The sequence below is a fragment of the Aulonocara stuartgranti genome, assembly GCF_965226115.1.
Source record: "Aulonocara stuartgranti genome assembly, chromosome: 7".
In the NCBI taxonomy this organism is placed as follows: Eukaryota; Metazoa; Chordata; class Actinopteri; order Cichliformes; family Cichlidae; genus Aulonocara; species Aulonocara stuartgranti.
The window spans coordinates 50,470,862-50,497,976 of NC_138945.1; the positions used below are offsets into that span (position 1 = coordinate 50,470,862).

General features: G+C 39.7%; 3 protein-coding genes across 10 annotated transcripts in view; 2 read left to right on the plus strand and 1 right to left on the minus strand.

Annotated features, from left to right (window-relative positions):
* Positions 1-271: 271 nt before the first annotated feature.
* Positions 272-8,695, minus strand: LOC309710822 (aldo-keto reductase family 1 member D1-like; the record flags this gene model as incomplete). The annotated part of the gene is made up of 10 exons (XM_082540628.1): positions 272-2,103; positions 2,692-4,168; positions 4,276-4,358; positions 5,524-5,689; positions 5,883-5,992; positions 6,278-6,400; positions 7,524-7,601; positions 7,916-8,032; positions 8,174-8,341; positions 8,519-8,695. 9 exons carry the CDS (start codon positions 8,693-8,695, stop codon positions 4,126-4,128), a joined length of 1,065 nt encoding a protein of 354 aa, XP_082396754.1. The 3' UTR covers positions 272-2,103; positions 2,692-4,125.
* A 50-nt stretch (positions 8,696-8,745) lies between these two features.
* Positions 8,746-23,482, plus strand: LOC309710819 (transcription intermediary factor 1-alpha-like). 6 transcript variants are annotated; one of them, XM_082540613.1, is made up of 19 exons: positions 8,747-9,765; positions 10,003-10,121; positions 10,565-10,712; positions 10,905-11,037; positions 11,306-11,422; positions 11,533-11,647; positions 11,860-12,006; positions 12,185-12,299; positions 14,623-14,963; positions 15,569-15,706; positions 15,791-15,896; positions 16,012-16,066; positions 16,205-16,337; positions 18,922-19,268; positions 19,527-19,656; positions 21,237-21,311; positions 21,715-21,870; positions 21,967-22,277; positions 22,989-23,482. In XM_082540613.1, the coding sequence occupies exons 1-18, from the start codon at positions 9,495-9,497 to the stop codon at positions 22,237-22,239; spliced, it is 2,919 nt and encodes a 972-aa protein (XP_082396739.1). In that variant the 5' UTR covers positions 8,747-9,494; the 3' UTR covers positions 22,240-22,277; positions 22,989-23,482. The 6 variants fall into 6 exon arrangements, 5 of the variants coding, with proteins under 5 accessions (XP_082396739.1, XP_082396741.1, XP_082396742.1 ...); XR_014277810.1 differs by lacking the exons at positions 21,967-22,277; positions 22,989-23,482 and adding an exon at positions 20,747-20,976 and having other exon boundaries at positions 8,746-9,765; positions 21,715-21,732; XM_082540615.1 differs by lacking the exon at positions 22,989-23,482 and having other exon boundaries at positions 19,530-19,656; positions 21,967-22,978.
* Positions 23,483-25,580: 2,098 nt separating this feature from the next.
* The window catches only part of fbln1 (fibulin 1), a 33,579-nt gene continuing 32,044 nt past the window's right edge, over positions 25,581-27,115 (plus strand). The window contains exons 1-2 of one of the 3 annotated variants that reach the window (XM_082541075.1): positions 25,581-25,709; positions 25,981-26,146. In XM_082541075.1, the coding sequence (XP_082397201.1) occupies positions 26,092-26,146 (55 nt within the window). In that variant the 5' untranslated portion in view covers positions 25,581-25,709; positions 25,981-26,091. Of the gene's footprint in view, positions 25,710-25,795; positions 26,147-27,115 lie in introns of those variants that run through there. The other 2 variants (XM_082541076.1, XM_082541074.1) reach the window with 2 other exon arrangements.

The following is a 27,115-nucleotide window of genomic DNA, read 5'->3' on the forward strand; positions in this document are numbered from 1 at the left end:
AGTCATAAAATACCCACAACTGTAATTCCAATTGATCCAAATGAACTCATTTACCCTCTCTAAAGCAACAAGACAGACATTATTAGGCAATTCACATCAATGTTTGACAGACAACTCTTGCCTCATCCATGATTTTAATGGTGAATAAAGGTGAATGCAAAGATCAAAGTGGCTGCAGAGCAAGGGAGCAAACATAGCAGTTGGTGACTTCCATATGTTTTAAAATAATGATTTTCATCAAAGTATAAAAAAACAACAAAATACCCCATCATATATTGAAATTATATCATTTTGTCTCACTAGTTTTAAGCCTCTCGAAATGAGTGGCTAGGTTTAAAATGGTTTTAAGTTTTTTGGATAACCCACCGATCATTGTCCAAAACACTACACTGGAACCTTCAACATGAAAATGTGTTAGTTTGTTAACTTGCAGAGGAGGAACTGCAACGAGAAAATTATAATCTTATAGACAACAGTGTTCTTTCCTCAGGAGCTGTACAGTTCCCTCCATTCATGAATAAAAATGATCTTGGTCTTTGTATCACACTTGATACCTTTTTAGTTAAATTAAAATACTGCTATATTTTCTGGAGTATGATAAGGACATAAGTAACACAACAACTGAAAACCTCAAACTTAAGAAAACATGTTGCCATAGTGGCCCGACATCCTATTCCGTTATAACACAAAGGACTTTACTGAATAAAAACGTGACGGGGAGAGAAAAACCTGTGCAGACATGCCCTGAAATATGCCTCCGGTTCTTTTACATATTCTTTAATTCTAAATAACCGTTGAATGGAAAATACCCACAAGTGGGAAAAGCCCTGCCCAAGCATAATTTCTGATGTAATTTTTTTTTAATCAGGCCTCCTTGAGTCGCATACACCCTACAAGAAGGCCTGCCTAAGAAGAATTGAGCTACTCCTCAGCCTATCCATCTCCAATCTGTTGTATAAAGTGTACTAGTGTACTTTAAAAATGTCTTGAGCCACCCCTCCTCTTAAAATACTTTCCTGCGAAACTGTTGCAGAGACTTGTTGAAAATTGCAAAGATACATGCAAAAATTCTATTTTTTTTTTTTTAGAATTCTATTTTTTTTTTTTATACTTTTTCAACATGTTCAAAATAAAGATTCAATCAATCAATCAATCAAAACAGTACATAAGGTCATAGAGCTTAACAGACTTTGTACAGTTCTGACAAGCATGAAAGTCAATATTGGGAATGATCACCTTAGGCACACTTTCCTGCAAAAGTAGTCCGCAGGAATAGTTCTATAGGCATCTTGAGGGGCATTAAAAGATCTTCTTTGGTTGTGGGCTTATTCTGTTCTCTGTCAATATCTCATGATCTCATGCTGCTTCAATAATTGAGGGCTTTGGGGAGGCTAATAGAACATAGAAATCAGATTTGGGAAGAAGACGACAAAACAAATATGTATGTACTATTTCTTAAGGTGTCATAGTGTGTGTTTTTCTATCCAGATATACTTTTAGTGCCCTGACAGTCATTTTGACAAGCTCCCTAACACCATTTCTGAAATGCACCTCAAAACCACGACAGAACTTCCACGATGTAATACAGATGACTGTACACGCTCACTGCTGTATCTCTCTAATGACCTCCTGTGTACATGTTTACAATGACTACTGACAGGGACTAGAAAGAGAGAGTACATTTCTCCTATATTGGCTTCCCTTCATTGGCTTCCTGTCAAATCCAGAATTGAATTCAAAATCCTGCTACTTACATACAAGGTCTTAAATAATCAGGCCCCATCTTATCTTAATGACCTTGTAGTACCATTTCACCCTATTAGAGCACTTCGCTCTCGCACTGCAGGCCTACTTGTTGTTCCTAGAGTATTTTAAAGTAGAATGGGAGGCAGAGCCTTCAGTTTTCTTCTGTGGAACCAGCTTCCAGTTTGGATTCGGGAGACAGACACTATTTCTACTTTTAAGCTTAGGCTTAAAACTTTCCTTTTTGCTAAAGTATAGTTAGAGCTGGATCAGGTGACCGTGAATCCTCCCTTAGTTATGCTACAATAGGTGTAGGCTGCTGGGGGATTCCCATGATGCATGTATTTCTTCTTCAGTCACCTTTGTTACGAACTTGTATGTCCGTGTGTTTGTTTGTGCAGGTGCTGTGTTTTTGTCTATGTTAATTTAGCTGTGCCAGGGCCCTGTTCCGATTGGTGCGTGGACTTACTGCCCCGGCGTGATTGGATCCAGCTGGAGGACCCGCCCAATAAAAGGAGGCTGGAGTGCTACAGCGGGAGAGGTCCTCGCATTTCTCCTCATCACCCAGCAGTAGTCCTGTGGTAGCCGCTGGCTGCAGTATACGTGCGAAAATTGTGGAAGTGGAGTGGGTAGGGGTGAGCTGCCGTTTATTTTGATCACCCGTTTTCTCCTGTTTTTGAGTTGGTTAAGGAGGTCAGACTCTGTCTTTATTTTTGACTTTATTTTGGTGAGGTCAGGGGTGCGGGATTTGTGTAGGTTTGTTTTGTTTATTGTTTTGGCCTTGGCTCACCCTGAAGTGTTGACACTCCCGTTTTGGTTCTCTTTATTCACCTTGTAAATAAATCACTTCACATCTAACGGATTTGTTGCGTGTGACTGCTTGGGTCTTGGGGAGGGAAGCGAGTGCCTCGCTCATGTTATGGCCTGGCCCTAGACGGGTCGTAACACCTTTCTCACTCGCTATGTATTAACAGACCTCTCTGCATTGAATCATACTTGTTATTAACCTCTGTCTCTCTCCCACAGCATGTCTTTTATCCTGTTTTCCTTCTCTCACCCCAACTGGTCACGGCAGATGGCCGCCCCTCACTGGGCCAAAGTACTTGTTTAAAGGGGGTCATATGATTGCTGGGTTTTTCTCTCTATGTATTATTGTAGGTTCTACCCTACAATATAAAGTGTATTCTTCACTCTATAATAAATGTTGCCACTGATTTTCAGTTACTGGTCATTGGATTGGTTCTTATAGTGCTTTTCCTCTTGAGCACTCAAAGCATTTTACACACCACGGCTCACTCACACAACCACCACAATCATATAGTTGGTTGAGTTTAATTTATAATCACCTCTGTCAATCCTTGATATTTATTATTCACCTTTGTCAGTCCTTGATCCTTGATAATTTAATATTAAGTGATTTGTATATATTGTGCTATTTCTTAAATCTGTAACATATTGTATTGTTTCTGTTACTGTACTGGAGCAACTGCACCCACATAATTTCCTTAGGGATTAATAAAGTATGCTAATTCTGATTCTGATTGATAAGAATGGCTTCTTGACAGCCGCTCTTCCGCTGAGAACATTTTTGATGAGACTTGATAAAAACTGAAGGGCCAGATGCGTCTCTCAGGTCTTATGTCAGGCATTTGCTTGATATTTTCCTATTCATGAAGACATGACTTTTAGACAGATTTTTGCTGCCAATAGTTTTTTTAGGCCTGGTTTTTCTTTTGTCCTCTCCTCACCCAGTTTCCTCAGATTTTCTAAGGACACAGCGCACGGCATGGTGAGACATGCCAAATGTTTTGCCAATAGCTCTTTGGCTATCATTGTATTGGTGCAAAAATAGTATTTCATTTTTTGTCGTTAGTACTATTGTATTGTGCTATCACTGGCATTTTTCAAATACACGAACAAATCGTGAATTTTTGTGACAGGCTACTAGTAACAAAGTGCCCAAAGATACATTCCTGTGAAAATGGTACTGGACTAAAATGATTTTAAATTATTCAATATCCAAAGAAAAACTTTGAAAGACCTGCAGAAAGTTTGGAGAACTATTGCTCAAGACCACTTTAAAAAATTTGAAAAAAATGTCTGGCTCCTTGGATGCAAATCTAAAGAAATGAAGGGTGGCTCAAGATCTTAGTCTTAAATGCAGCTGCTGTTTATGCTGGTGAAATTAACAATGAATTATGGGCCTGTTAGACTTCTTTTAATCCACTGTGAGCTAGAGACCTCTAGTGTTTAGAGTGGAAAATGTACCAAACTGGTAGCAAACTAAACTAAGCTGGTTCAACAAATGTGTGAACTTTTATTTCTCTGTTATTTATTCCATCTTTCTTAAAAATCAAGTACATCACGTAAAAGTTACAAAGGTCAGTATTCATCATGAAAGGGGTACTCCGGATGATCACTCCACCTGAGTTTTAAAAAAAAGTGTTTACTACCATTAATATCGAGGATTTGGTTCATGCATTATACAACAAAAAAATGTTTAGATATTTGTCCGTCAAAGCTTGTACTTACATCAGCAACTCAACAAACCGAATATTTTTGTTCAGTGCTTCAATGGCTTTCATTTCTTCCTCAGTCAGTGAAAAATCAAATATCTGAAAAAAATAATTTGCTTCTGTTTAAATTCATCCATTCATTATTTCATTCATTCAACTGTTTAACCCTTACATACTGTATATATTTCATGTCTTTGCATTATGATATGCCAGGATTCCTAAGTGTCTACAACAAAGTCTGAACTACAGATCTATTTAGAGTGTATAAATAGTCTAGCTGACATTAATGGAGGATTAATTTTTAATTAATGTTTCAAAGAGCAGGGAGAAAAATAAATATTATGCACAATCTCGTGCTCTGATTTACTTTAGACATGAAAATAATAGCGATAACGATTTCATGAGATTTTATTAAAGGTGAAAATGGCAAAACCATTCTGGAACTGGTTGGATTTATTGCATAACCATGTATAATCACTACAAACATTAAAGGCTGTCCTCATGTCTTTGTGAATTCAATATTATTTTAAACTTAGAGTAAAAAACTTGCTTATTGCAAAATAGTCTGAGCATTCAAAGCATTGCCTGTGCAGCATTTGCACGTTTCTTACATTTACTGAAATGGCAGATCAGGTGACTTTATAATCTTATGACCTCTAATTCCTCTTTTGATCCCTGTTTCGATCTCTTTTTAATTTCACTTAGCTCAGACAAAATGGGTCCTAATTAGTTTATTGTTCGATTATTTTCTTACATAATGCTTACTTTTGTTTACAGGTGCAAAGCACAAGCACCAGTCAGTGTAGGCTAATAATATAATTACACTTATAACTAAACTTGTTGCAAAACCTACGGATATTTGTGTTTGGTGGATTATTTGTTTGTTGTAACAATGCTTCTTGGCAATAAATCTCACACTGTTGCAAGGCCTGTTTATTTCCCCTTGAATGTGCCACATGTGTAAGGAAAATGCATTTGGGGCTTAAACAGCAGAGTTGAGGATGTGGGCTGCGCATCAGCCTACAAAAACTTGTAGCACCTGCTCAAAAGTATAACATTTTAAAATAGTTTTAATTTTGGGTCATTTTAGGGAACATCATCAAATTTCAGGCCAGAAAGGTGGCATTTTGGGTATATTTACTGTTCTCCAATGTCAAAATGGTCAAATATAACCAAAAATGCATGTAAGAGTTAAAACCGGGCAGCAATGGTACCATAACTTTGACTTTACGTGCACATAGAGTTAAAAATGTTGGTACAGTACCTGGAAGTTATGTTTGATCCGCTCAGGGTTGAAGCTCTTTGGGATCACTACAACTCCTCTCTGTATGTTGAAGCGCAGGGCCACCTGGGCACTACTTTTGTTGTATTTTTTCCCAATGGATACAAGCACCTCATCGTCCAGCAGAGGAGGACATTTCAAATTCACCCTATAAAAGAGACACAGTTAAATACGCACCATGTCATTTACCAAATGAATTCTGCTTAGGGTCACGTTGAGGGTTTGGTAACAACAATAATTTGTTTTTATTTTTGCAGTCTCACATTAATGCAGTAACAGGGGGGATAAAATCACAATGACCTCACACCAGCCTACATAAGTGTATATATTTTCAAACCTACCAAGATGCATCTCTGGAGGAGCCAATTGGGCAATAGCCAACAATCACGATGTCATTGTGACGACAGTACTCCAGAAGTTTTGGTTGTGTGAAATATGGGTGGCATTCGACCTAAAGGTAAATAAGAAGAAGGGAAAAAGATGACAGGGCTCAGTCTTACAAGTAGGAAGGAAACTGGATGGGAATCAAAAGTAAAATCTATTCCATTTAATCTAGATTAATGAAAGAAAATGTATTTCAGCATAGTGTTTGACTATTTTTTGGCAGAGAGTCTATTTTAGAAATGCCTTCATATTAAAAACCCAGAATACTAATGTATGCCGTACAGTACTTTTTTACTTTGTAAACTACCCTCATTGAGATGTCATTAGGGGTCAGGAAACAAACTGGGATCACCTGGTTGGATACGGGTTTGTGTTTGAGACCAGGTTTATTCAGAAGCAGCTCCAGCTGCCTGCGATTGAAGTTGGAGACTCCCAGGGACTTAACCAGTCCAGCATCTTTGCAAGCCTCTAAAGCCTGACAGAAGAAAATATTAATATCTTATCAAAGATTGATAGTAGTAATCTTTACAGGCTAACTGAGATAGCCAAGAAAAATACAAGACACAAGGAAAAAAAACTGTTTATGACACTGTCCTTGAGAGTAATGTGCTGCAGAAAAAAACACTCTGACCAGTATTAACATGTAAGAACACTTGAATAAGATAAAACAATGCCTACCTAATATTTTATTAGATGCATGCAGTACAAATGCAAGTACAAAAGTCGTGAGCCATCTCCCTTTTAAAGAAATATTTTGCAAAATGGAAAATAGGTGCAGACTAACCAAAATATAAAATTATACATATAACAAAATAGAGTTTTTAGAATTCTAACAAGCTTGAAAGTTTATTAGACATGCCCAATTTTATTCTTTAACACAGTCTGCAACTCCTTTAAGTAGTCTTCAAGAATAGTTCTCCAGGCTGCTAGAAGGATATTCAAAGCTCTTCTTTCAGTGTTGACTGCATTTTGTTCCATTCTGTCAAGATGATCCAACACTGCTTCAATAACATTGTGATCTGGGGTCACGGAAGGCCAATCAATGAGTGATAACCATTCGGTTCTACATTCCACTTTTTGACAGAATCACCGACACCACTGGCCGAAATGCAGAAATGAAAACCACCCAATGACTTAAGAATAATAGCTTGGAGAACTGGTTCTCAAGACCTCTTAAACATCACATGGAAGTCTGGCTCCTAAAATCAAAGTATAAAGAACTTAGAGGTGGCTCAAGAGCTCAATCGTTAGATTTCATTTGTAGTGACGGCTTTATGATGTCGCTACAAAGGTTGTGTTAAGTTCTGCTCGTTGATTTTAATATTTTCTGCCTATGATAACATAACTACATGAAGAATGAAATCCTTGATGTGCTGATCGGGATTCATTCATTCAAGCCCTGCAATGAAGTCATGCTTAGCTTGACATGTGGAGGAAAAGCATATTCTCATGCAAGCTGCTAATACAAATGTAAAAAAGTATTTCAATTTACATAACAAAACAACAGATTTTTAATTTCATAGTGATATTATATTAGAGATGAGCAGTAGACATGCAAAGACTTTACATAGTATGACCATTGTTTTAATAGAGCTCACCTCCCATGTTGCACAGAGATCTGTGTGGTGGTAGATGTAGTTTCCATCTTGGTCCTTTGGATAAAAGGCCTTTCCAGGCTAAAATATATGCATAATTAAATACTTTGCATTAAAAGTGGTTATTTAAGCATATAATTTATAGTGACCTAAGGTGACACAATGTGTTCATGGTCAAAACGCTTAAACAAAGAAACATACTGATTCCAGGTACCCAATCTTAACCAAACACCTGTCTACATAATCTTATCTGATTCTAATGTGTGTAATGTGGCAACGGCCAGATTTGAAGTATTTGCTATGCAGCTCTTGTGTTTGAACCCCTATTATCTAATTTTGCATAAATAATTAAAAATACTTTGCTGTAAAAATTAGTAAAATTATTTTTTAGAAACCTTGAAGGCCATTGGAAGCTCAATGATGTAGAGATCCACATAGTCCAGTTTTAAGGCTTTCAATGTCTTCTCTAAGGCTGGTCTCACCAACTCTGGTGGATGGAAGGTATTCCAGAGCTGAGAAAAATAACATTGCTAAATTTAAAAAACAATTTAAACAACCTGAACATCCAGGCAACAGACCATTGCAATAACATGATTAATTCTTGTAGGTTTATAGGAATGAAAGTTGATTAAACAAAAGCTAACAAATATTACCTTTCCGCAGTAAAAGATGTCCTCTCTTCTAACGGTTCCATCAGCTATCTTCTCCCTAATGGCTTGACCCACTTCATGCTCGTTGAAATATACCAACGCCCCATCAAAGTGCCTGTAGCCCACATCTATGGCCAGCTTGACACAGTCCAATGCAGTGCCTCTGGGTGTCTTTAAAAAAAATCACAGAAAATATACATTTTATTTGATTTTTTTTAAGCTACAGCCACAGTGTGTACTTCTCAGTGAAACTCAAATCACTAAAGGTAAACAAGCCTCGCATAAACGGGGAATCAAACACAGCACTCTAAATCTAGAAATAGAGAGACTACGTGATATTTTCCTCACCGTTTGAGGGTCCCCATAGGTGCCCAGTCCCAGGAGTGGAATACTGTTACCATTACTCAAAGGGATTCTGTGGCTTTCCGCTGTTAGATTCATGTTTGTGTCCAAAATGTGGACAATTGAACTGCAGCGCACTTCTCTCAAGGCTAACCCATAGATTGGCCATGAACCTTGAACCATGAAGACATTATCTTCCACTCAATTGCACAAGTGACTTTGATCTGAACCAGAGCAGTGTGTCCATTTTTAAAACAGTTCTTCACCAGCTTTTCAGAATGCCATTTAACTTGAGAACAAAACACTCTTATAATCATAATCAAATGTGAATATGACACCAGCACTTTGTGAGTATCTTTTCAGCAAACAGTGTTACAACGTTACAAAAAAATGTCCATAGGCCTGGCTGAAGCCTGAAGCCAACAAAACCTAATACATTTGAATTTCACACAGCCTATCATGAAGTGCCATAAATAAATAACGTCACCAGAAGCATAACACAGTATTACTGTACTGAACTGAACCCTGTGTAAAGTTTCAGAATAACAAGAATCAGGCAAACTCTTGCTGCTCAGTGGACTTTGTCCTCCTGATAGCACAGCACACGCAGCCAGTGGCTCTCATATCAAGATTTTGACCCCGCCCCACTCTTACCTCAACGAGCGCGTGCGCTCTAATTTGACCAACAACATCTGGGGCACACGAGCATGCGACACAGGTACCCTTTTTTTTCTTTAGTGCTTCCTGTTTGCTGCAACAGTCCAAAAAATTATTTTCCCCAAAATATCACACGTAGACAATAATACCCTCGACGCTTACAAATGCTGAACTGATAGAGAGCGCGCGGAGGACAACGCAGGTACGAAGTAGGCGCTCTCTTCGGCTAGAGAGCAATGACATATAGCCTACGCTTCAGACTACCCTCCCTGTACGTGCCGTTGAATCAGAGTAAACTAGACTTGGAGAACAGAAACTGTTTCCGATGGATGCGATGGAAAAACAGGAGTCGGGACATACTGCTGTCCTGTCAGTCGAGAACGAAGCAGAGAGCACGCGAGAGGAGCGGTCCGGTGCACTCGACCAACATGACCTGGACACGTGCCCCGTTTGTCATCTAAGCTTCCATAGCAAGGAGCCCAAACTTCTGCCGTGCCTGCACACTTTCTGCGAGAGGTGCTTGCCTTTACCGTCGAGGAATCTGGACGTGACGGAACCGTCCGTCTCCCAGAGCGACGACGGCGCGACCAAACCACGTGAGTCACTTTGTTTACAAACACAGATCAAGGACCGGTTAATGGCTGTCAACCTTTTCTACAACCAGAGCAGCTGCACGCACAACTGCATACATTTTACAAGTGCTTGTAGCTACCTCTAACCATAATCACCTAAATGTCTAAATGTCATAAAAAATATAATCTGATGGTAAATAATACCAGAAATGTACAGTTTTACTGATTTACACCAACACCTATGCTCCTGCTTGATTCCAGTAAACGTGATCCGCTGTCCGGTGTGCAGGCAGGAATGTATGGCGGCAGATGTGGTGGATAATATGTTCGTGAAGGAGTCATTCGAGGCTCCCAGCAGCACGGTGGAGAGAGCAGTCCAGGTTGGTAACAAATGAATTAATATCAATTTGGGGACAGGCTGGGTTTTTGAGGGTAATTATCAAAATATAACTACGTAAGTTTTACTTGTATTTTTTATTTGTCATTGGCCATGCAGAAAAAAACATTGCTCTTGTAAGAACCAGAATAAGGCACTAGATGATTTCCATTTGCAGTGATTTAATGGGCAGGTGCACACTATATTAAAGGAGATATCTGTAAAAACAAAGCTACCTTGTCTTCTGTTGGTTTGTAGCTCTGAAATCTGGGCAGCAGAAGCAATGCTTGTCAGTAGAAACTTCACTGATATCAACTTAGCAGATAAGGGTCATCATTGCATTCCCTTGATTGAACAAGAAATGGTAAAACATGTGCCGAGCCATCATCTCCACGTCATGTTTCCAAATATTTATTAACTTTTGATGCTTGACTCCTCTTTCTATAGCTCTGTATGACCTGCAATGACAACACAGAAGCTGCTGGGTTTTGTGTTGAGTGTGTGGAGTACTTGTGTACCACCTGTGTGGAGGCCCACCAAAGAGTCAAATTCACCAAAGACCATATGATCAGACAGAAGTCAGAAGTATCACAAGGTACTCAAACCTACCTGCTCATTTAGCTGTTTTAAAAAAATTAAATGCCTGTGCTGACGTATCATGTGATTCTTGCTACCGCAATATTTTAATGGGCAAAATGATAAGTATACATCAGTATGCACTGCATGCTTTTTATACTGCAAGAATTAGTTTAAAAATAACTATGGTGAGCCTTTTGCTGTTTTCCAGACGTTTGTGTTGTGTCGAATCAGAGGCCGATGTTCTGTCATATCCACAAACAAGAGCCACTGAAACTCTTTTGTGAGACATGTGACCTGCTTACCTGTCGGGACTGCCAACTCACCAAGCATAAAGACCACAGGTACCGCATTGTTTCAGTAATATTGATTGACAGAAGTGGGAATCACCAGGCACCCCTCGAAATGATATCACAATACATTATTATTGCAATTTTTTTTCACCACTGTTCATGGATTGATTTGATTGATACTGTGATCTCTCCATGTGATGCATTTGAGGCGGAGAAAAAAATTCACTGAGAGATTAAGTTACACCCCCACCCCCCAGTTCATTATGCATATTATGCATATTAACCTGTCTGTATTAACTCACTAATGTTTTTGAATTAGTTATCAGTTCCTTGAAGATGCTTATAAAAACCACAAAGAGCACATGGAGCATATGACTCATCAGTTACAGGAGAAAAAGAAACTGATAGAAGAGGTATCAGACTCCATAAATAGTGGGTATGTATTTCATTTTTCCTTAAAGATGTCTAGTTAAAAAAAAGTCACTTCTTCCATATTAATAAATGTATATTTTGTTCTTAGTCACACTTTAAATGTATGTTTTTCAGACTTCTTCTGGTGGAACAGAACCGTACTTCTGTATGTGATGAAATAAAGAAATCTGTCAGCAGTTTAATCCTCGCGATAAACAAAAAGGGCAAAATTCTACTTGATCAACTTGAGGTATGACAAAGACGATTACATGCAGCAAAACAATACTGTGTAGTAAAACTATCATGGACTAGTTTTACTCTGTAGTCCTGTAGCTTGCTGTGGAGTTGTTTCCAGAAGAATGTTATTTGTATGGTGAGTTTCGTGTGGCCTCGAGGCTCAGAGTGCCGCCACTCAAGCTGCTTTAACACTGCACTCCTCTTTTTCGTTTTCTTTTTTTGCAGGCTGTTACAAAAGATCATGAGAGTCTCTTGCGTAAACAACAGGAAGACATTGGCTATCTCTCCCAACACCTGGATCATGTCATCGACTTCATCAAATGGGCCACAGCCAAGAATGGGGGCACGGCCCTCTTGTACTGTAAACGTTTGGTGAGGCCTCTTTAATCAATTAACCATAAAGCAGTATCTTGTCACAGTCTTGTTTTCCTGATCTCAGGTTGTCTTTAAGCCTAGTATGTCTCGGATGTGATGAAGCGCAAGCATATGGCTTTTGCAGCATGCATGTTCCTCCTCTGAAAATGACTGATAACATTCCTTCTGTTTGCAGATTCTGTTTCAGATCGAAAACCTCCTTCAGGCAAAATGCAGTGCTTCATTCGTACCGCAGAGCACCATACGCTTCCAGTGCCGAGCCTCTTACTGGGCCTCAAATGTTGATTTGGGTAAGAGATTAACAAATGATGTGATCCACAGCCCTGAGAATGAATGGATTATTTTTTTTCTGCTCCAGTAAACTTGTATACCTTGAAATTTTATTTCAATTTTACTTAATAATTTTAGGGGCATTCTTCCATAAGATTGTATCTGTGGTGGTGATCTAAGTGAGACTTGCACAGTATTAATAAACAGGCATGAGGAGAGTCAGATGGTCACGGGGAGTTAGCTGGAGGCCAGTAAAACTTGGATGACAAATCCTATTATTTATTAATGCATTTGCACTTCTCTCTCACACAATGTCAGTTTTACTCTGACTGTTTTGAACTACCTTCATTTTTACTGTTAATTGTTTGTTTTTTTATCACTGTTGTAAATATATAAATTCCTGGACTATCTCACACTATAAGCCTCCTTACTAGGCACCTGTGGCATTTTATTTAATTGTGTTGTTTACATGGTATGTACTGTACTGTTTTTACTCTTCATCATGCTGCTGTAACACACAAATTTCCCTTGTGGGATCAATAACGTATCTATCTATCTAAATGAAGGATTCATTGAGAGCAGAGCTCAGCATTAAATGAAAATCCTTGTCTAGCTGTTTATTAGGGGTGCAACGATATTCGTATCGATATTGAACCGTTCAATACAGTGCTTTCGGTTCGGTACGCATATGTATCGAACAATACAACATTTGTAATTTATTTTATCAACTTTCCTTCTGACGATGCTGTCTGTGTGGAGCGCTCAGTGAATCTGCGTTCGACTACTCCGCCTAGGCTGCACTGTCGAGCGCAGATCCACTGAGCGCTCCACACAGACAGCATAGTCAGAAGGAAGAGCGCAGGGCAAGCTAGCGAGACAGAAGTTAAGCTCTCCTTGCAACATGGCAAATTGAACCTCCCCCACCCTCATTCAGATCTGGCGTTTGGAATTATTTTGGTTTTCATGTGACGTATGACCCTGAAGGTAAGCGCGTCATGGACTAAAGTAAAACAGTATGCTGGATGTGCCACGCAATGCTCAATTACATGGGTGGGAGCTAGTGTGTTAGCGCAGTTAGCTCGTTAACGTGTTGGCCATCTAGCCCCACGCAGGATAGCTCGTTAACGGAGATTTGCCGTGTTGTGGCGTTAACGTCATTTCAACGAGATTAACGCTGACAGCACTAGTGGGAACACAACGAATATGACTGCACATTTACGCCGACATCATCCTAGTGCAAAGACAAGTGGAAGCAGACAAAAACAACAAGCATGCATGCTACAAACTTTACCCGAGTCATTTAGACAGCCGTTAGCACATGATTCTCCTTATGGGGACCTGATATGTTTAATATTGTGGCGAGCTCAGACAATGAGGAGACGGAGGTATCGTTTGGTCTTGCTTCCCGTGAGCTAGCCAGGGAGCACAGCCGTTTATTGACATCTGCAGAAGAACACTGCCGCTAGCTAACTGCTCAGCGCGGCAACCGCACAGCAACAACAACAACAACACACAGGGCGCCCTCTGACCCCGGAAGGACACACCGTCGCAGTGAGAGGGCGTCACCCGTCACTATGGCAACATAAACAAAACATAACTGTACAAACAGAACCCCGAACAGCCCTGACCCGCTATAATATGCTGCTGAGAATATAGCCCAGAAGAAGCGTATAGTATAGCTTTTATTTTGGAAAGAGCCATTTCTCTGTAATAAACTCTCTTTTCCAAAGATGAGTGATTCCTCAATCAGATTATTTATTTTTTTAAATTACTTTTGTTTCAGCAACATTAAATTTAAAAACTGTACTTTTGAGTTAAAATATATATTTATAATTTTAATAAATGACAAATTAAAAAGGCATGAACATTTTTTTTGTATCGAAAAAATATCGAACCGTGACACCAAAGTATCGAACCGAACCGAACCGTGAATTTTGTGTATCGTTGCACCCCTACTGTTTATATTCATCTGAGGCTGACAATCATAATGAAATGCAACATTTGTCTAATTTAGTCAACAGAAGTGTCTGAGGAAAGCAGAATTTCCATAACTGTAAACTGGATACATAGCATTTTGAAATATAAAAACAAGAAAACTAATACCATCACATGTGGATTTTTCACAGTTTATACAGTAACTGATTAAATGGAACAAATTAATTGAAATTGTTATCTTTTGTTGCTTATATCCAATTGTAACCCAAGTTAGCATAATTTTACTTACTAACTGCCTCGAGTTTTACATATATCTCCCTACAGTTCTCTGGAATTTTCTTTCTGTACTGTATATATTTCATCACTCCCTGTTATGCTCATCCTGTCTCTGTGTGTATGTCCTCTCAGGCACTTTAATGGTGGAGAGTGTACCAGGCCACCAGCTGGGTGGTTTTCATCATGAGCAGAGTTCCTCAGGCTCACCCCACAGCATTGCCCTGGGAGCTCCCCATAGCACTCTGGCTCAGCTCCAGATGCAGGTGGACAAGCTAAACCCCCAAGCTCATTGGCAGCCCCAACCACCTCCTCCCCCCTGCACATGGCACCAAAGCATCCAACTACAGCAAACTGTCCCAGGGCCCCTACAGAGAGGCTCTCCCTCCCACAGTTTGCCTCCCCAACCAGACCACAGGTTTACAAGGCCTCTGCCCAACCATGTTAGCTCAACTAGGAGCATACTTTCTCCCCAGGTTACTGTGCGTTTCTTTGTGTGAGTGTGGATGTGTGCTTGCCTAAGTTTGACTGACAAGCCTTCTTAACAAGCACAGACAGCAGATGGCATTGTCCTAAATAGAGCTGACAGCTTTCACATCCTGAGCAATTTATGTCTTTCCTTGTCAGGAAGGATTTTAGTTTTGGATGAACTTATAGCTCAAAAATAAAGTAAATCAAATAAATCTGCATGACAAACAGCAAGCCAGCATGTAACAGAGGACAAAGGGGAAACTTCTTGAGTAAGGCTTGATAATATCTTCTTATTCAAGTTGTTTAGTCTGCTTCACTGGATGTTTGGGTTTCAATTCTGCAGCAGGACAATACTGGCATGTAAAGTGCAGACATTTGTTTTCTACTGATGTGAACAAGTTGTTAAAGCTGCACAGGAAACTAGTAGTAAAGGAGCAGCAGTCTTCTGCAGACAAATCTGGAAAGCTGATTGAGACTTTTCAAAGCATACTGTGGTCACATTGCATTGGGTTTTTAGATTGCGGCATAATGGTGGGGCCTTTTTTATCACATGCAGTAAAATGATTGTGGCATGCTCTCCCTTTTTCTGTATTGTCTCCATTCATCATAGTATCAGCAGAGAAGGACAGGAAGTGGCTCCACCTACCAAACCAAGCCCATGGATGGATTTTTCTCCACACCTTTCTATGCACAAATAACTCCGCCACCCCTCAGTGGTAGTGTCAGTTTACCTCATTCACAACAGAGGGTAAGCAACTTCCTGTATTGACTGAAGGCATTGTCATGGTATAATATCTGCTTTTAAGTAATTGATTTGCAATGGTGTGTTTAGACTGAGCCCACATATATGACCAGGAGAAATGATTCAACTGGTCCAATGTATACAGTGAAACCAAACTATCCTCAGGGAGCAGAAACTTCCTTGTCAAGCAGAAATGGTATGTTTGCAATTATTTTTGCATATTGTTTTTTTTGCAGTTTTTTTTAGCATAGAGAATATGTGTAATGTTGTATTTTTTATAATGGACAAATGCATTGTAAACTTTTCTGAAGCACCAAGACATCAAAGTTCAGTGGTGTACACTCCAGTATCCCAGAAAAAAACAAGGTAGGGGGGAGCAGTATGCGCACTTTTGCAAGTATACAAGCACAGATTATCTCTTTGTTCTGTTATGGCACTATTAACTCTGTGCTATGGGTCTCTTAAGTGAATTTATCTTTGATTGATTTTTGCTTTGTTCCCAAGCAGCATTTTTTGGAAAGCCCCAGAAATACACCAGGCTAGTGGAGCAGTGGGATCTGCTGCAAAGAAGAGACAACGATCATCTCCAAGGCCTATAATTGTCATCAAAGATGAGCCAGATGATGAAAGTAGTTATGTAAGAAGGGAATGATTTATTTCAAATACTGTATAGATTTTGTATTGTTGCTAGTTGCTTTTATCTGTAACTTCACAAGTCACAAGTCAGTGTATTCCTACTGCTGTTCCCAAGCCCGGATAAGCAGTGAGGGTTGTATAAAGAAGGGTAAATCTTGGCCAGTTCAACCATGCATATCTTAAAGAATGAGATTTCCATATTAGAGCGGCATTAACAACAACTGCCTTTGGTCTTGTTGGCCAATAGGGTCCCTTTGAAAACTGTGCTACTGTAAGCTGAAGACAATGAAAGAAAGTTCAAGTTCAAAGTTTATTTGCCACATGCAGTGGCAGGTTGCCCTGCAGTGGAATGAACCCGCCCCCCGACCTTACACATACAACACGGACATCACATGGGGATACAAGTCAGAGAATGGTTGCATTACAGAAAAAACACTGAAATGTACACTACAATGGGAAAGGTACAAGAGGAAAAAAAGAGACCTCTACTCATGCTGGGCTACAGGAGGACAGCATGAGAACAGGAAACAAAAAAAACTCCTCTGCACAGAAAAGCACATACAGTAAATGTCCACAGTACAACATTATAGAGCACGTGACCAGCAAGAGGGTTGGGTAGGGGATAAGGAGTAATCCTAGGCAACACAGCAGTCATCCTGCCACCGCACCGACTCTCCAGCGCGGGCCCAGACCCGCCTCGTGTTCCCAGGAGGCAACAAGCATCGAAGGCATTGGAAGGGGAAGGGAAATGTGTGCATGGGATGGGAAGTCATCACACAGTCGTTATCAGGGAGTTTTTGTTCGGCTCCAGCCCCAGCTGGCGCCATGGTGTCCGCATGTTGATGTTGTCAATTTTCTTTTTATGCGAGCAGCTCAGACACTGGTCTCTCAATCTCCCATCCATAATTCTCTTTTAGGTTTTAGAGAACGACAGTGAGAGACTGTTCGAGGGAAAGTAATACACACGAGACAAGACAAGGACAAGAGGCTAAGCAGGGAAGATAAGGGGAAGGAGGAGAGGAAAAAAGTGCGACCGCCTTCGCCGAGAGCCAAGAGAGAGAGAAGAACGGGGAAAGGCGTGTTAGGAGGCAGTGAGAAAGAAGGAAAGACAGGAGTTTGAGAGGTGAGAGTAGGGACTTTAAATGTAGGTACTATGACTGATAAAGGGAGCAGATTGGATGCCATGATGGAGAAAAGTAGGGTAGATTTATTTTTTGGGGCAGGAAACCTGGTAGAAGGCAAGCAAGGCTAAGACCATTGGAGGTGGATTCTACCATGGTATCGAAGAGAAATTGAGTAATCTTGAAGGAAAAGATTAGTATTGTTGAGGTGAAGGTGGTATTACACAGAATTATGAGTATGAAGCTGGAAAAGGGGTCACCTTGAATGTTGTCAGTGCATATGTCTCACAGGTTGGATGTCAGAACAGAAAGGGGAATTCTGGAATGAGGTGGATGAAGTGTTTAGACTGTGTCCCCAGGAGGGAGAGAGTAGTGATTGAAGCAGACTTCAGTGCACTTGTACTGTACTGGTGCTTACTGATTGTCACCTCTCTTTCCCATAACTTCATGGTATGTCTCATCACCTTTATCCCTCTATAGTTACTACAGATCTACACATCATGCTTATTCTTGAACAGCAATATCAGTACACTTCTCCATTCCTCAGGCATCCTGCCACTTTCCAAGATTGTGTTAAACAATCTGGCTAAAAGTGATTAAAAAGATGATTGTGATTGTTTAGCATCTTAAGGTGGATGTTGTTATGATTTGGAGCTGCATAAATGAATTAAATATTATGAATGACTGGCAAATGAAAACCAACGTTTCCCTTTAAACGTCCATATTTGATCAGTACATCAACAAATCAGGTGTCCACCTATAAAATGGGCTTAGTCAGTGTTTCTCAAAGAAGAACACAGGATTATATATATACACAGGGGACTAGTTAACTCAGCAAGCAGCAGGAAGTAGAAGAACACAGGTAAAAGTAATGAGCAATATGTGAAAACAATTTGGGCAAGGATGGCAATCACAGAGGGAGGAAGAACAGAAAGTAGGAGGAAGCACAACAGATAGCTCACCTTCAAAGTAAAACAGGAAATAACCAGAAGACAAAGAGTCTTCTTGTCTCATAGACAAGAAGACTCAAACTAGACACAAACTAGACATGATATCAAAGACTGGAAAAGGCAGTGATGCATAAATCGTATTTAATAATACATACATAAATAATTGTATAGTATTGTATTGTCTTGTACATAAGACTTTTATTTTATTATTTTTTCCCCTTTTCTCCCTTTAGATTTTTTGTGTACACTGAGGGCCATGGGAGCATTGCAGTTTCAAATTCCTGTGTATAACTGTACATATGGTCTTTGACTTTGACAAATACAAGACGGTGGAAGGAATAGACAGGGAAATGCTATGTAAACTAAAGCTACTACTAGTACTATCAATAATAATAATAACAACAATAATAATAATAATAATGCAGTAATAACCAATCATGAAAACTTTCAGCACCATGATAAATCTGTAAAATGTTGGTTATGTTATTTTCAGTTCTTGTTTTCTTGTTTTTAGGTACATCCCAAACAAAGAGCCAGCCTCCCCGACAGCACAGATGACCAATCCCAAATAAATTCCCAAGGTGAAGATGTCCAGACTTGTATACATAGCACAGACAACAAACCCTGTTGCTCTTCACACGCTCCAAGTGAGCCACTGGGCCAGAGTAAGACTGGACCTCCAACTCATATCAGTTCAGTGGGGGAACAGCAGCAGGTAGAGCAAAATAAAACCCAACTGGAAGACTCTAATGAGGCCTCGTGTGCTGTGTGTCAGACTACAGGACAGCTGTTGTGCTGCCAAAAATGTCATAAAGCTTTTCATCTGACGTGCCACATTCCAGCTCTCCTCAAATCTCCAAGGTCAGCTCCATCAAACTTTATTTATTACTGGTCTTGGATGAAAATGTCACAGCTCATATGTTTTCATTTTAATAGCAATTCAATCGCTTGTTTTCTTTGTGGAATTAAAAGCACGTCAGAACAAATCCACTTTTGGCAAGTTGATTTTTACATCTTGGAGGTGTGAGATTTACATCTGACTGCAGCATTATGCACTTGTTGATGTGAGTTACTGCTTACTGGCTGTTGTTTTCAGTCTGTAAATGGTCTCTTTTTCAGCAGGGAATGGTTTTGCACTTTCTGTTGTGACCTGTTAATGCCTGAGATGGAGTATGTCTGCAAACCTGAAGCCAAAACGATAAAGAAGGAGACGGATTTTGAAGGAGCATTTTCCCCTGTGGACAAACGAGTCAGTGCTTTTTAAAAAAAAAAAAGATTTACTACCATTTATGTAATTATAATAATGATAATACTACAATAGCCAAATGACTTGAATGCCAAGTAATTCAAATTAAGTTCAGAATTCAGCATAATCTGATAAGTCATGTATTTTCCAAATTTACAGCCGTTTTGTAAAACACCAGTAAGCAGCATCTTTTTTAAAAAACAAATCCACTCATTCATTAACAGAGAATCACCAGTTATCATTATGACTACATTATATAAGATATAAACCGTAAATACAGCTGCGTTCTCTGCAATAAGATAGATCATCCCATCTTACCTCAGTTTGATCCACCAGTTATGTTGTCTTAATATAGGCCGAATGTCTGAATGTTCAAATTTGGTCTTTTCATTCTCACATTCAGCACATTTCAGATAACTTTACATTTATAGAAATACTCGTCTCGGTTTATGTGGGGATGTTACTTGATTATAGTGTGTAGGAGGCAGAAAACTTGTTAGTTTATACGACATTACTTTAATTTGTAACCAGCGCTTATGTTCCTAAATGTACGATTTTAAATCATGGGTACAAACACCAATAAAAAATAGTAATTGTAAGTAGTAAAATAGTGCAGCTCATCTGCTTTTCCCTGAACAGGAGTGTCAGTCAATTGGGAAATGAACCATCAAGTTTTTTCATGTCTTTCTTCTCTTGCCCAGCCAGTTGTAGCGGATGGTCACCCCTCCCTGAGCCTGGTTCAGCTGGGGTTTCTTCCTGTTAAAAGGGAGTTTTTCCTTCCCACTGTCACCAAAGTGCTTGCCCACAGTGGGTCATATGATTGTTGGGATTTTCTATTATTGTAGGGTCTACCTTACAATATAAAGCATCTTGAAGCGTGTTATGATTTGTGCTGTATAAATAAAATTGAAATAGCTTGGGTTAGAAGGGAGTTCCTTGTCTAATTTTGTGTTTGTTATCTTAACAAGAAAAGTTCTGTTTTTAAAAAAAAAATAACATGCATAAAGCAAATGTTTGATGGAAAAAGTAAATGTGTAGTCATCCTGTACGTGATAGCTGTTAGGTTAGCTAATATTCTCATCTGCTTCTGCAGTGCACTGCCTTCTCCTACGTGCAACCAAGACTTGTGCTGTCACACTAGGGTCTTGTCTGCTGGCTCAGTCTTCAGCTACGCAGTTCATTTTCCCAGGAGATTTCACCTGCACTTCCAAGTACAACACTGCCAGAACAGGCGTTGGAGGCAGGGAGTAGAAATAAAGACGTCATTCACCCTGTTACAAATCAGTTTACCATCAAAAGGATTTCAAGGCTGTTATTTTTATGGTAAAACATTTACATTGCTTTAAAACAGTGGTTTGTTAAACTTAGTATCTGAAGGGCTAGATGCCTGACATTGCATCATGCATTTAATAACTGATAACAACTGGTAAGAGTGCAAGGGCTGACACAAAGCAGACCGGTGTTGAGAGATCCTGAGAGACGACTCTTACCAGTTTAATATTCTGCTTGACACACCACAGATGGGAGAAATGTGTTTGGTTGTTCTGACATGTATTAATTCAGGCTTATTTTTTGTGTTGCAGAAGTGTGAGAGGCTGTTGCTGTACTTGTTTTGCAGTGAGCTCAACTCAGTCTTTCAAAAGTCTGCATCTCTCTTGGTGAGTCTGAACGTAAGACTGACTATAGTGGAAAAATTAACAGGATTACTGTCAGATGGAGTTACTGTAACTGTAATTTTAATTGTATGTAATGCACCATATTTATCAGTGATGACAGAAATTAGAAATCAGAGGCAGAGCAGCTTTACTGTAAATAAACCGTAAGTTCATTGCAGGCCCAGAACTTGCAGTGTTTGATAATTGGACTTGAGGGGTCAGTGTGATTCTGGTGGTTTGGCTTGAAATAGCTGTTTATTTGAACTTTTACATGGCAAAACAGGGTAAAACTCCATAGTCCCATGTGCATGCTGTTTACATGTCGATGGACACCACAGATTTGAAAAAACTAAAATGACAATAATGTGTTATTGTTCTGTTATCATTTCCTTTCTAAATACTACAGGTACATGCTGATGACAGTCTGACTATAAAGGGACCAGTGAGTTTTTCCACAGTGAAAAACCGTCTAGAGGCTGAGCAGAGTATGTGCTATCAAAACCCCGCAGAGTTTGTATTAGACATCAGGCTCATCTTTGGAAACTGTGTGGCCTGCTGTGAGGTACCATAGACAAATATTCTGCAACAATAACTATTATTCAGTTCTTGACACCTGTTATTAAAACTGTTTCATCCTTTTCGTTTTATCTTCCTTCAGTGCCAGAGTAACACTGAACTTGCCGTGACATGTAGGAGATTTAAAGAACTCTTTGAAGATTATCTGAAGCTCATCTACCCTGATCAGACCTTTCCAGAAATCAAACCAGAGATGTTTCAGACTGCTTCACCCGATTGTCAAGATTCTCAACTCCAGTCTCTTGACAATATATTCCCACTTGCAAAACGCCAACGCACATATTCAGATTCCCAGGATGCACCAAGCTGTCACAGTGGAGAAGAGGGTATTGGATTAAAGCTCCAATTTTCCTAAACAATTGGATATGTGCCAGATGGCACAAAGAATGTGTGGTGTGTACTGTTTTATTAAAAAATATTGCCTTCAAGTTACCAAATACATTTTAGTTTTAATGATTAAATGGTATTGCATGACAAGAATTATCAATTCAGACATCAAATGGTACTTTTTTGTGTTCAAATCAGAATTAAAGCTAGTAGGTTTTGCAGTATTTCTACTTCTGACTGAAACCTGACATTTTAGTTGTTCTTTTGTTACTACTCCTGTAATCAAATGACAGTAATCACAAACTCTCAGGTTTCTATTGTTAAAATGTGTTTCAAGGCCCCTCACAGCCAGAACATCGTGAAGGAAAATGCAGTTTTATTTACCATCTTTTAATGTATATTCTGGCTTCTTTATATTATATATTCTGGTGACGCTGCCCATGTAACAATATGTGTGATTATATCCGTCAGGGGCATAATGTTGACGTAAAAAGCTTTCTTATAAACATAAGGCATGGAGAATGGTTTTCTCATCACCAGAGGTCAAAACATTTACGCATACACCTTCCTGCATTCAGGTCAACTTGCATAACTGAACAAGTATAGTAACTGTTATTCCTTATATACTGAGTAGCAGCTCCAGCTAAGGTTTAATGTTCTACGCCTTTTTTGCTCGGTAGCTCCATGTTAATAGAGTTTAATGTTGTTCTACAAACTCCTTTGTGTCCCACGGGGCAGATTTCAGTCTGCCTTTGATGTGTTTGTGACCCTCTACAGATTGACATAGACGTGGCAAGACCAGCTTTAAGGAGCTTCAAAGGAGCTGCGCTACACCCCCAACAACAAGATTAACACTGTTTGAATGCGACCTTGGCCACTCCAATTTCCTTCACCTATTAGCTTGCAAGTCAGCTCATGCTGCTTGTTAAAACCCAAATGTAGATTTGAGGTGGAGTGAAGGAATGAGGCTTAGTTGTTTTTGGTGGACTGAAAGGCATGGGAAGTTGCCCTCTGACTGTTCTCCAGCCAGCTGGACTGGAAGCATGGCAGGGTCCTGGCTTTCATGTTGGACATTCTTCATTCCTTTTATGGCATATTATCTCTTATTAGATAAGATTAGGATTGGTCAGCACTAAAGACTTGCCCTTTGTTGTGATAATTCTAAGAAGGGGTTGCTACGTCTTCAGCTGATAGAGGACTCCAGGAACTACATATGCTTTACTATAGTAGTACTACAGTCTTAACCCAAAGGTACAGCACACAGAGCACCCCCCCCCCCCTTTCCTTTTTTTTGTTTTGCATATTTGTTACATGTTTCAGATCATCAAACACATTTTAACAATAGATGAAAATAACCAGAGTAAAAACCAAATCCTTATCAGGGTTGTGGGAGGGGGGGTTGCTGCTGGGGGGCGCTGGAGCCTTTCCTAATTGCCATAGGGCAAGAGGTGGGGGTACACCCTGTACAGGTCAACAGTCTGACAGAGACAGAAAACCATTCATACTCACATTCACACCTATGGGCAATTTGGAATCACCAATTAACCCAAACTCACTAACTGCATGTCTTTGGCGAGGAGGAGGAAGGCGGAGTACCCAGAGACAACCCATGCAAACATGGGGAGAACATGCAAACTCCACACTGAAAGGCCAGATGGTGGAGTTAAACTCATGTCCTTGAGTGAAGCAACAGTGGTAACTATGAGAAAGAAAAAAAATGCAATTTTGAAATAATAAGTAACTTTATTAAGGTAAAAAAAAAATCTATCCAAACATACCTGACTGTGTGAAAAAGTAATTGCCTTTGTTATTGTGATAACCCCCCTAGATCCTTGGCTCATAGAGGTCTCCAAGAACTACATATGCACTGCTAGTAGAGGCTTAACCCACAGGTTGAGAACACAAAGTCCTGCGTCGTGGACATTTCTGTTTCTGTGAGAAAGTAACACAAAGAAATCAGGAAGGGGCCAAATACTTTTTGATAACACCGTTTAGGATTTATAGCAACTTTTTTTCCTGTCTTGCTGATACTAGACTTTGCTTATTTTGCCAAATGATTTGGCAATCCATTACAAAAGCCACCCCACCGTGTCTGCTTTTACTTGTGGCAAGGTCTAATTGCTGTACTGTAGTGTCCAAGTGCAGGTTGATTCAAAAATATTTCCCATTTTCCATGCAGGTGAAGTGAAAAAGGAGGAAATAAAAAAGAGACAAAACCTTTCTGTGATGGATTACCTGCTCAAACAATTTCCCCCGAAGCTTGTTTATAATATAAAGCCCATTTTCAAAAATATTATATTAGAAATATTGCAATTTGATACATATACTGAGAAAGGAAGCTGTGGATTTTCATCCTAACAACTTACCCCAGTTACCCACCTCTGTAAAACTGGTGTGGTATAGTGAAATGAAAGAGAACTGCCAAGAATGTGCAATTTGTTTATTCTATTAAATGAGCTACAACATTCAAAACACCAGTGTGCTGTATTAAAATGTACTTTTACAGAGAGATTGTCAGAGTACTAGCAGAAAATACACACTGTAGTGGACGGAAGCACAAAGAGATCAAGACACGGATCATCAAGCACTACACATTTAAAAGGGCAGTTATCCTTTTATAACAGTCATATACCTGTGGCCTTTTTTATACGCCTGTGGTGTCCTTATATCAAGCCCTTGGTGGTGTTTCTTGTTGGTTAGACTGGTGGTGGTGGAGCCATATGGCTTTGATTAGAAGATCATTTAATCTCTCTCTGTCACAATGCCCAGAGCCAGTAGACTGATTGAATTTGCAGAGGGTCTTAGTTGGTACAAAATGTTTATAAAGCACTATATCAATTATTTCTCCACTTCTTGCCAGTTCTGGTAGACGTGTGTGAGTGCATGCGTCTGTGGCTTGTTTATATATAGCCACTTTTCACAGCTCGTGATCACTTTGACTGATGTTGATTGCACACATGTGGCACACTTAGGGAAGATTGAATTCATTCACATTACTATAGAAAATTAAGCTTTATAGTAGGACTGCAGGGACCTGTGACACTGCTGTGAAGATACAATATTAAGGGTGGGATGGGTTGGGAGGCGGGGGTGTCACAGAGCCAGGTCTTAGGTCTCTGTAAGTGCACCAAACTCAGAAATAACAGCGAATAACAGCAGTTAGTGGTAGTGAAAATATTTATTTATTTTTTATTCCCCTTATTTCCTCAGAGGAATCCAAAAGGTTTCAAGGCTTACAGTCTGGACATAGCCACAACACATTTTTAAAATACCCCCAAACCAGCTCCAGATGTTGGGTAATCACTACAGTCATTAGTCACAGGCAGAAATAGTCTGCTCTGCCATTGATGGAAGTGCAGTTTCCATGTGTGAGCGCACACTTCACGGTACAGTAGCCCGGAGATGACTGCGAGTCCCATCTCCAGAGGCAGTTTTTCAGATGTTGCTTCAGGACACTTAACAACAACAACAACAACAACAAAGGATCTGCAATAGGAGGTATTTTAAAACGACAGGTCTTTTGTACACTCGCTAAAATATACTATCTGTAAATTATATATTGTAATCATAAACTCTAACTGCGATGTGGTTTGAAATAAGCCACACAAACAAGATAAGCAGTAAGTGTGCGCCTGTGGCCCTCAGCCCGCCCCTCGCGGTGCCGTAATTAGACGCTCATTCCTTCAGTCAAGCTGCAACTGCGACTCTCAGCTCCATCAAATCCACTTCTTTTCCCAGTCTAGCTTCTTCTTCTTCATCTTTTTTTAAGGAGCACTGCAGCTTTTTCACACATCCCCGCGGAACAACCAGCATCGGAAAGTCCACCTCGTCCACGTCTGTTTCTCTCCAGTTTTTGATACTTTGAGTCTCACCTCTTTCAATGGCTTTGCGCGTAGCGCTGCTCTGCTCTCTGTTCGGAGTTCTTCTTGGCCAAGGTAAGCGTGAGAAGCTGGGTATCACTGCTGCTAGGTGAGCCAAGCAGTGGGACTGTGCATGTGACAGTGATTTGGATGAATAGCGCATATTGCATGACAGCTTCACTTTAAAGTACTCAAAGTAAGAAGCAGACAGATAACAGGCTAAAGGGTGATACTTGGGGAAGTGATGCATTTGTCTGGGGGCTAGTTGGGGCATGTGATGAAAGCAAAGTTTGCAAAGGTGGGTGCTTCAAAGTGTTGCAGGTCTTTATTAAAATTGCTAAGGCTCGAACATCTCAAATTAAAAGATTGAAACTGTTGTTTAGAATCATTGTTTTTCCTCTGTTACGGATTCAAATATTGATATTGGGGATGGATACAAGAGGAAAAACCACAATAACAACACTGGTCCGGCCAGGTTGAGTCAAACAATGATTTTAATGATCACACGCGTGGGAGATGGACACCGTACGCAGACAGCATCCGATCTCAAAATGGTGGAGCATTGATCAACCTCTTATAGCCTCTAGTGGCCCCCACCTATTCATAAAAGCCTAAACATTCACATGCTTTCTCTCACACAGCGCCTAAGCTACGACCTTGGCTCCCTGTTTATCTGCTCCTGCTGAGATGGGGCAGAAAACTCCAGTATATTCTGTTCTCTTCTAATCAGACAAATAAGGCGATGACTTTCTGCGAACAGTATTTCTTATAACTCAGCAGTATAATGCATCATAAAACAATGTCATTCATTCACAATAAATCAGCAGTCTAATATAATGCAAATCAGTTTAACAAATGCAATAGTTACCACCTTCTTCTAATTCAGGAGAATAATGCAAACTAAAACTACATAATAATTCACAAACTTTAATTAGGGGTCTAACATGGCATAAAATAATATTATAATCCCACACCTCTTTCTTTTTTTATTACCACTTACAATGTACAATAAGTAGCAGTGTGACCATATAAAGTGCCATCTAA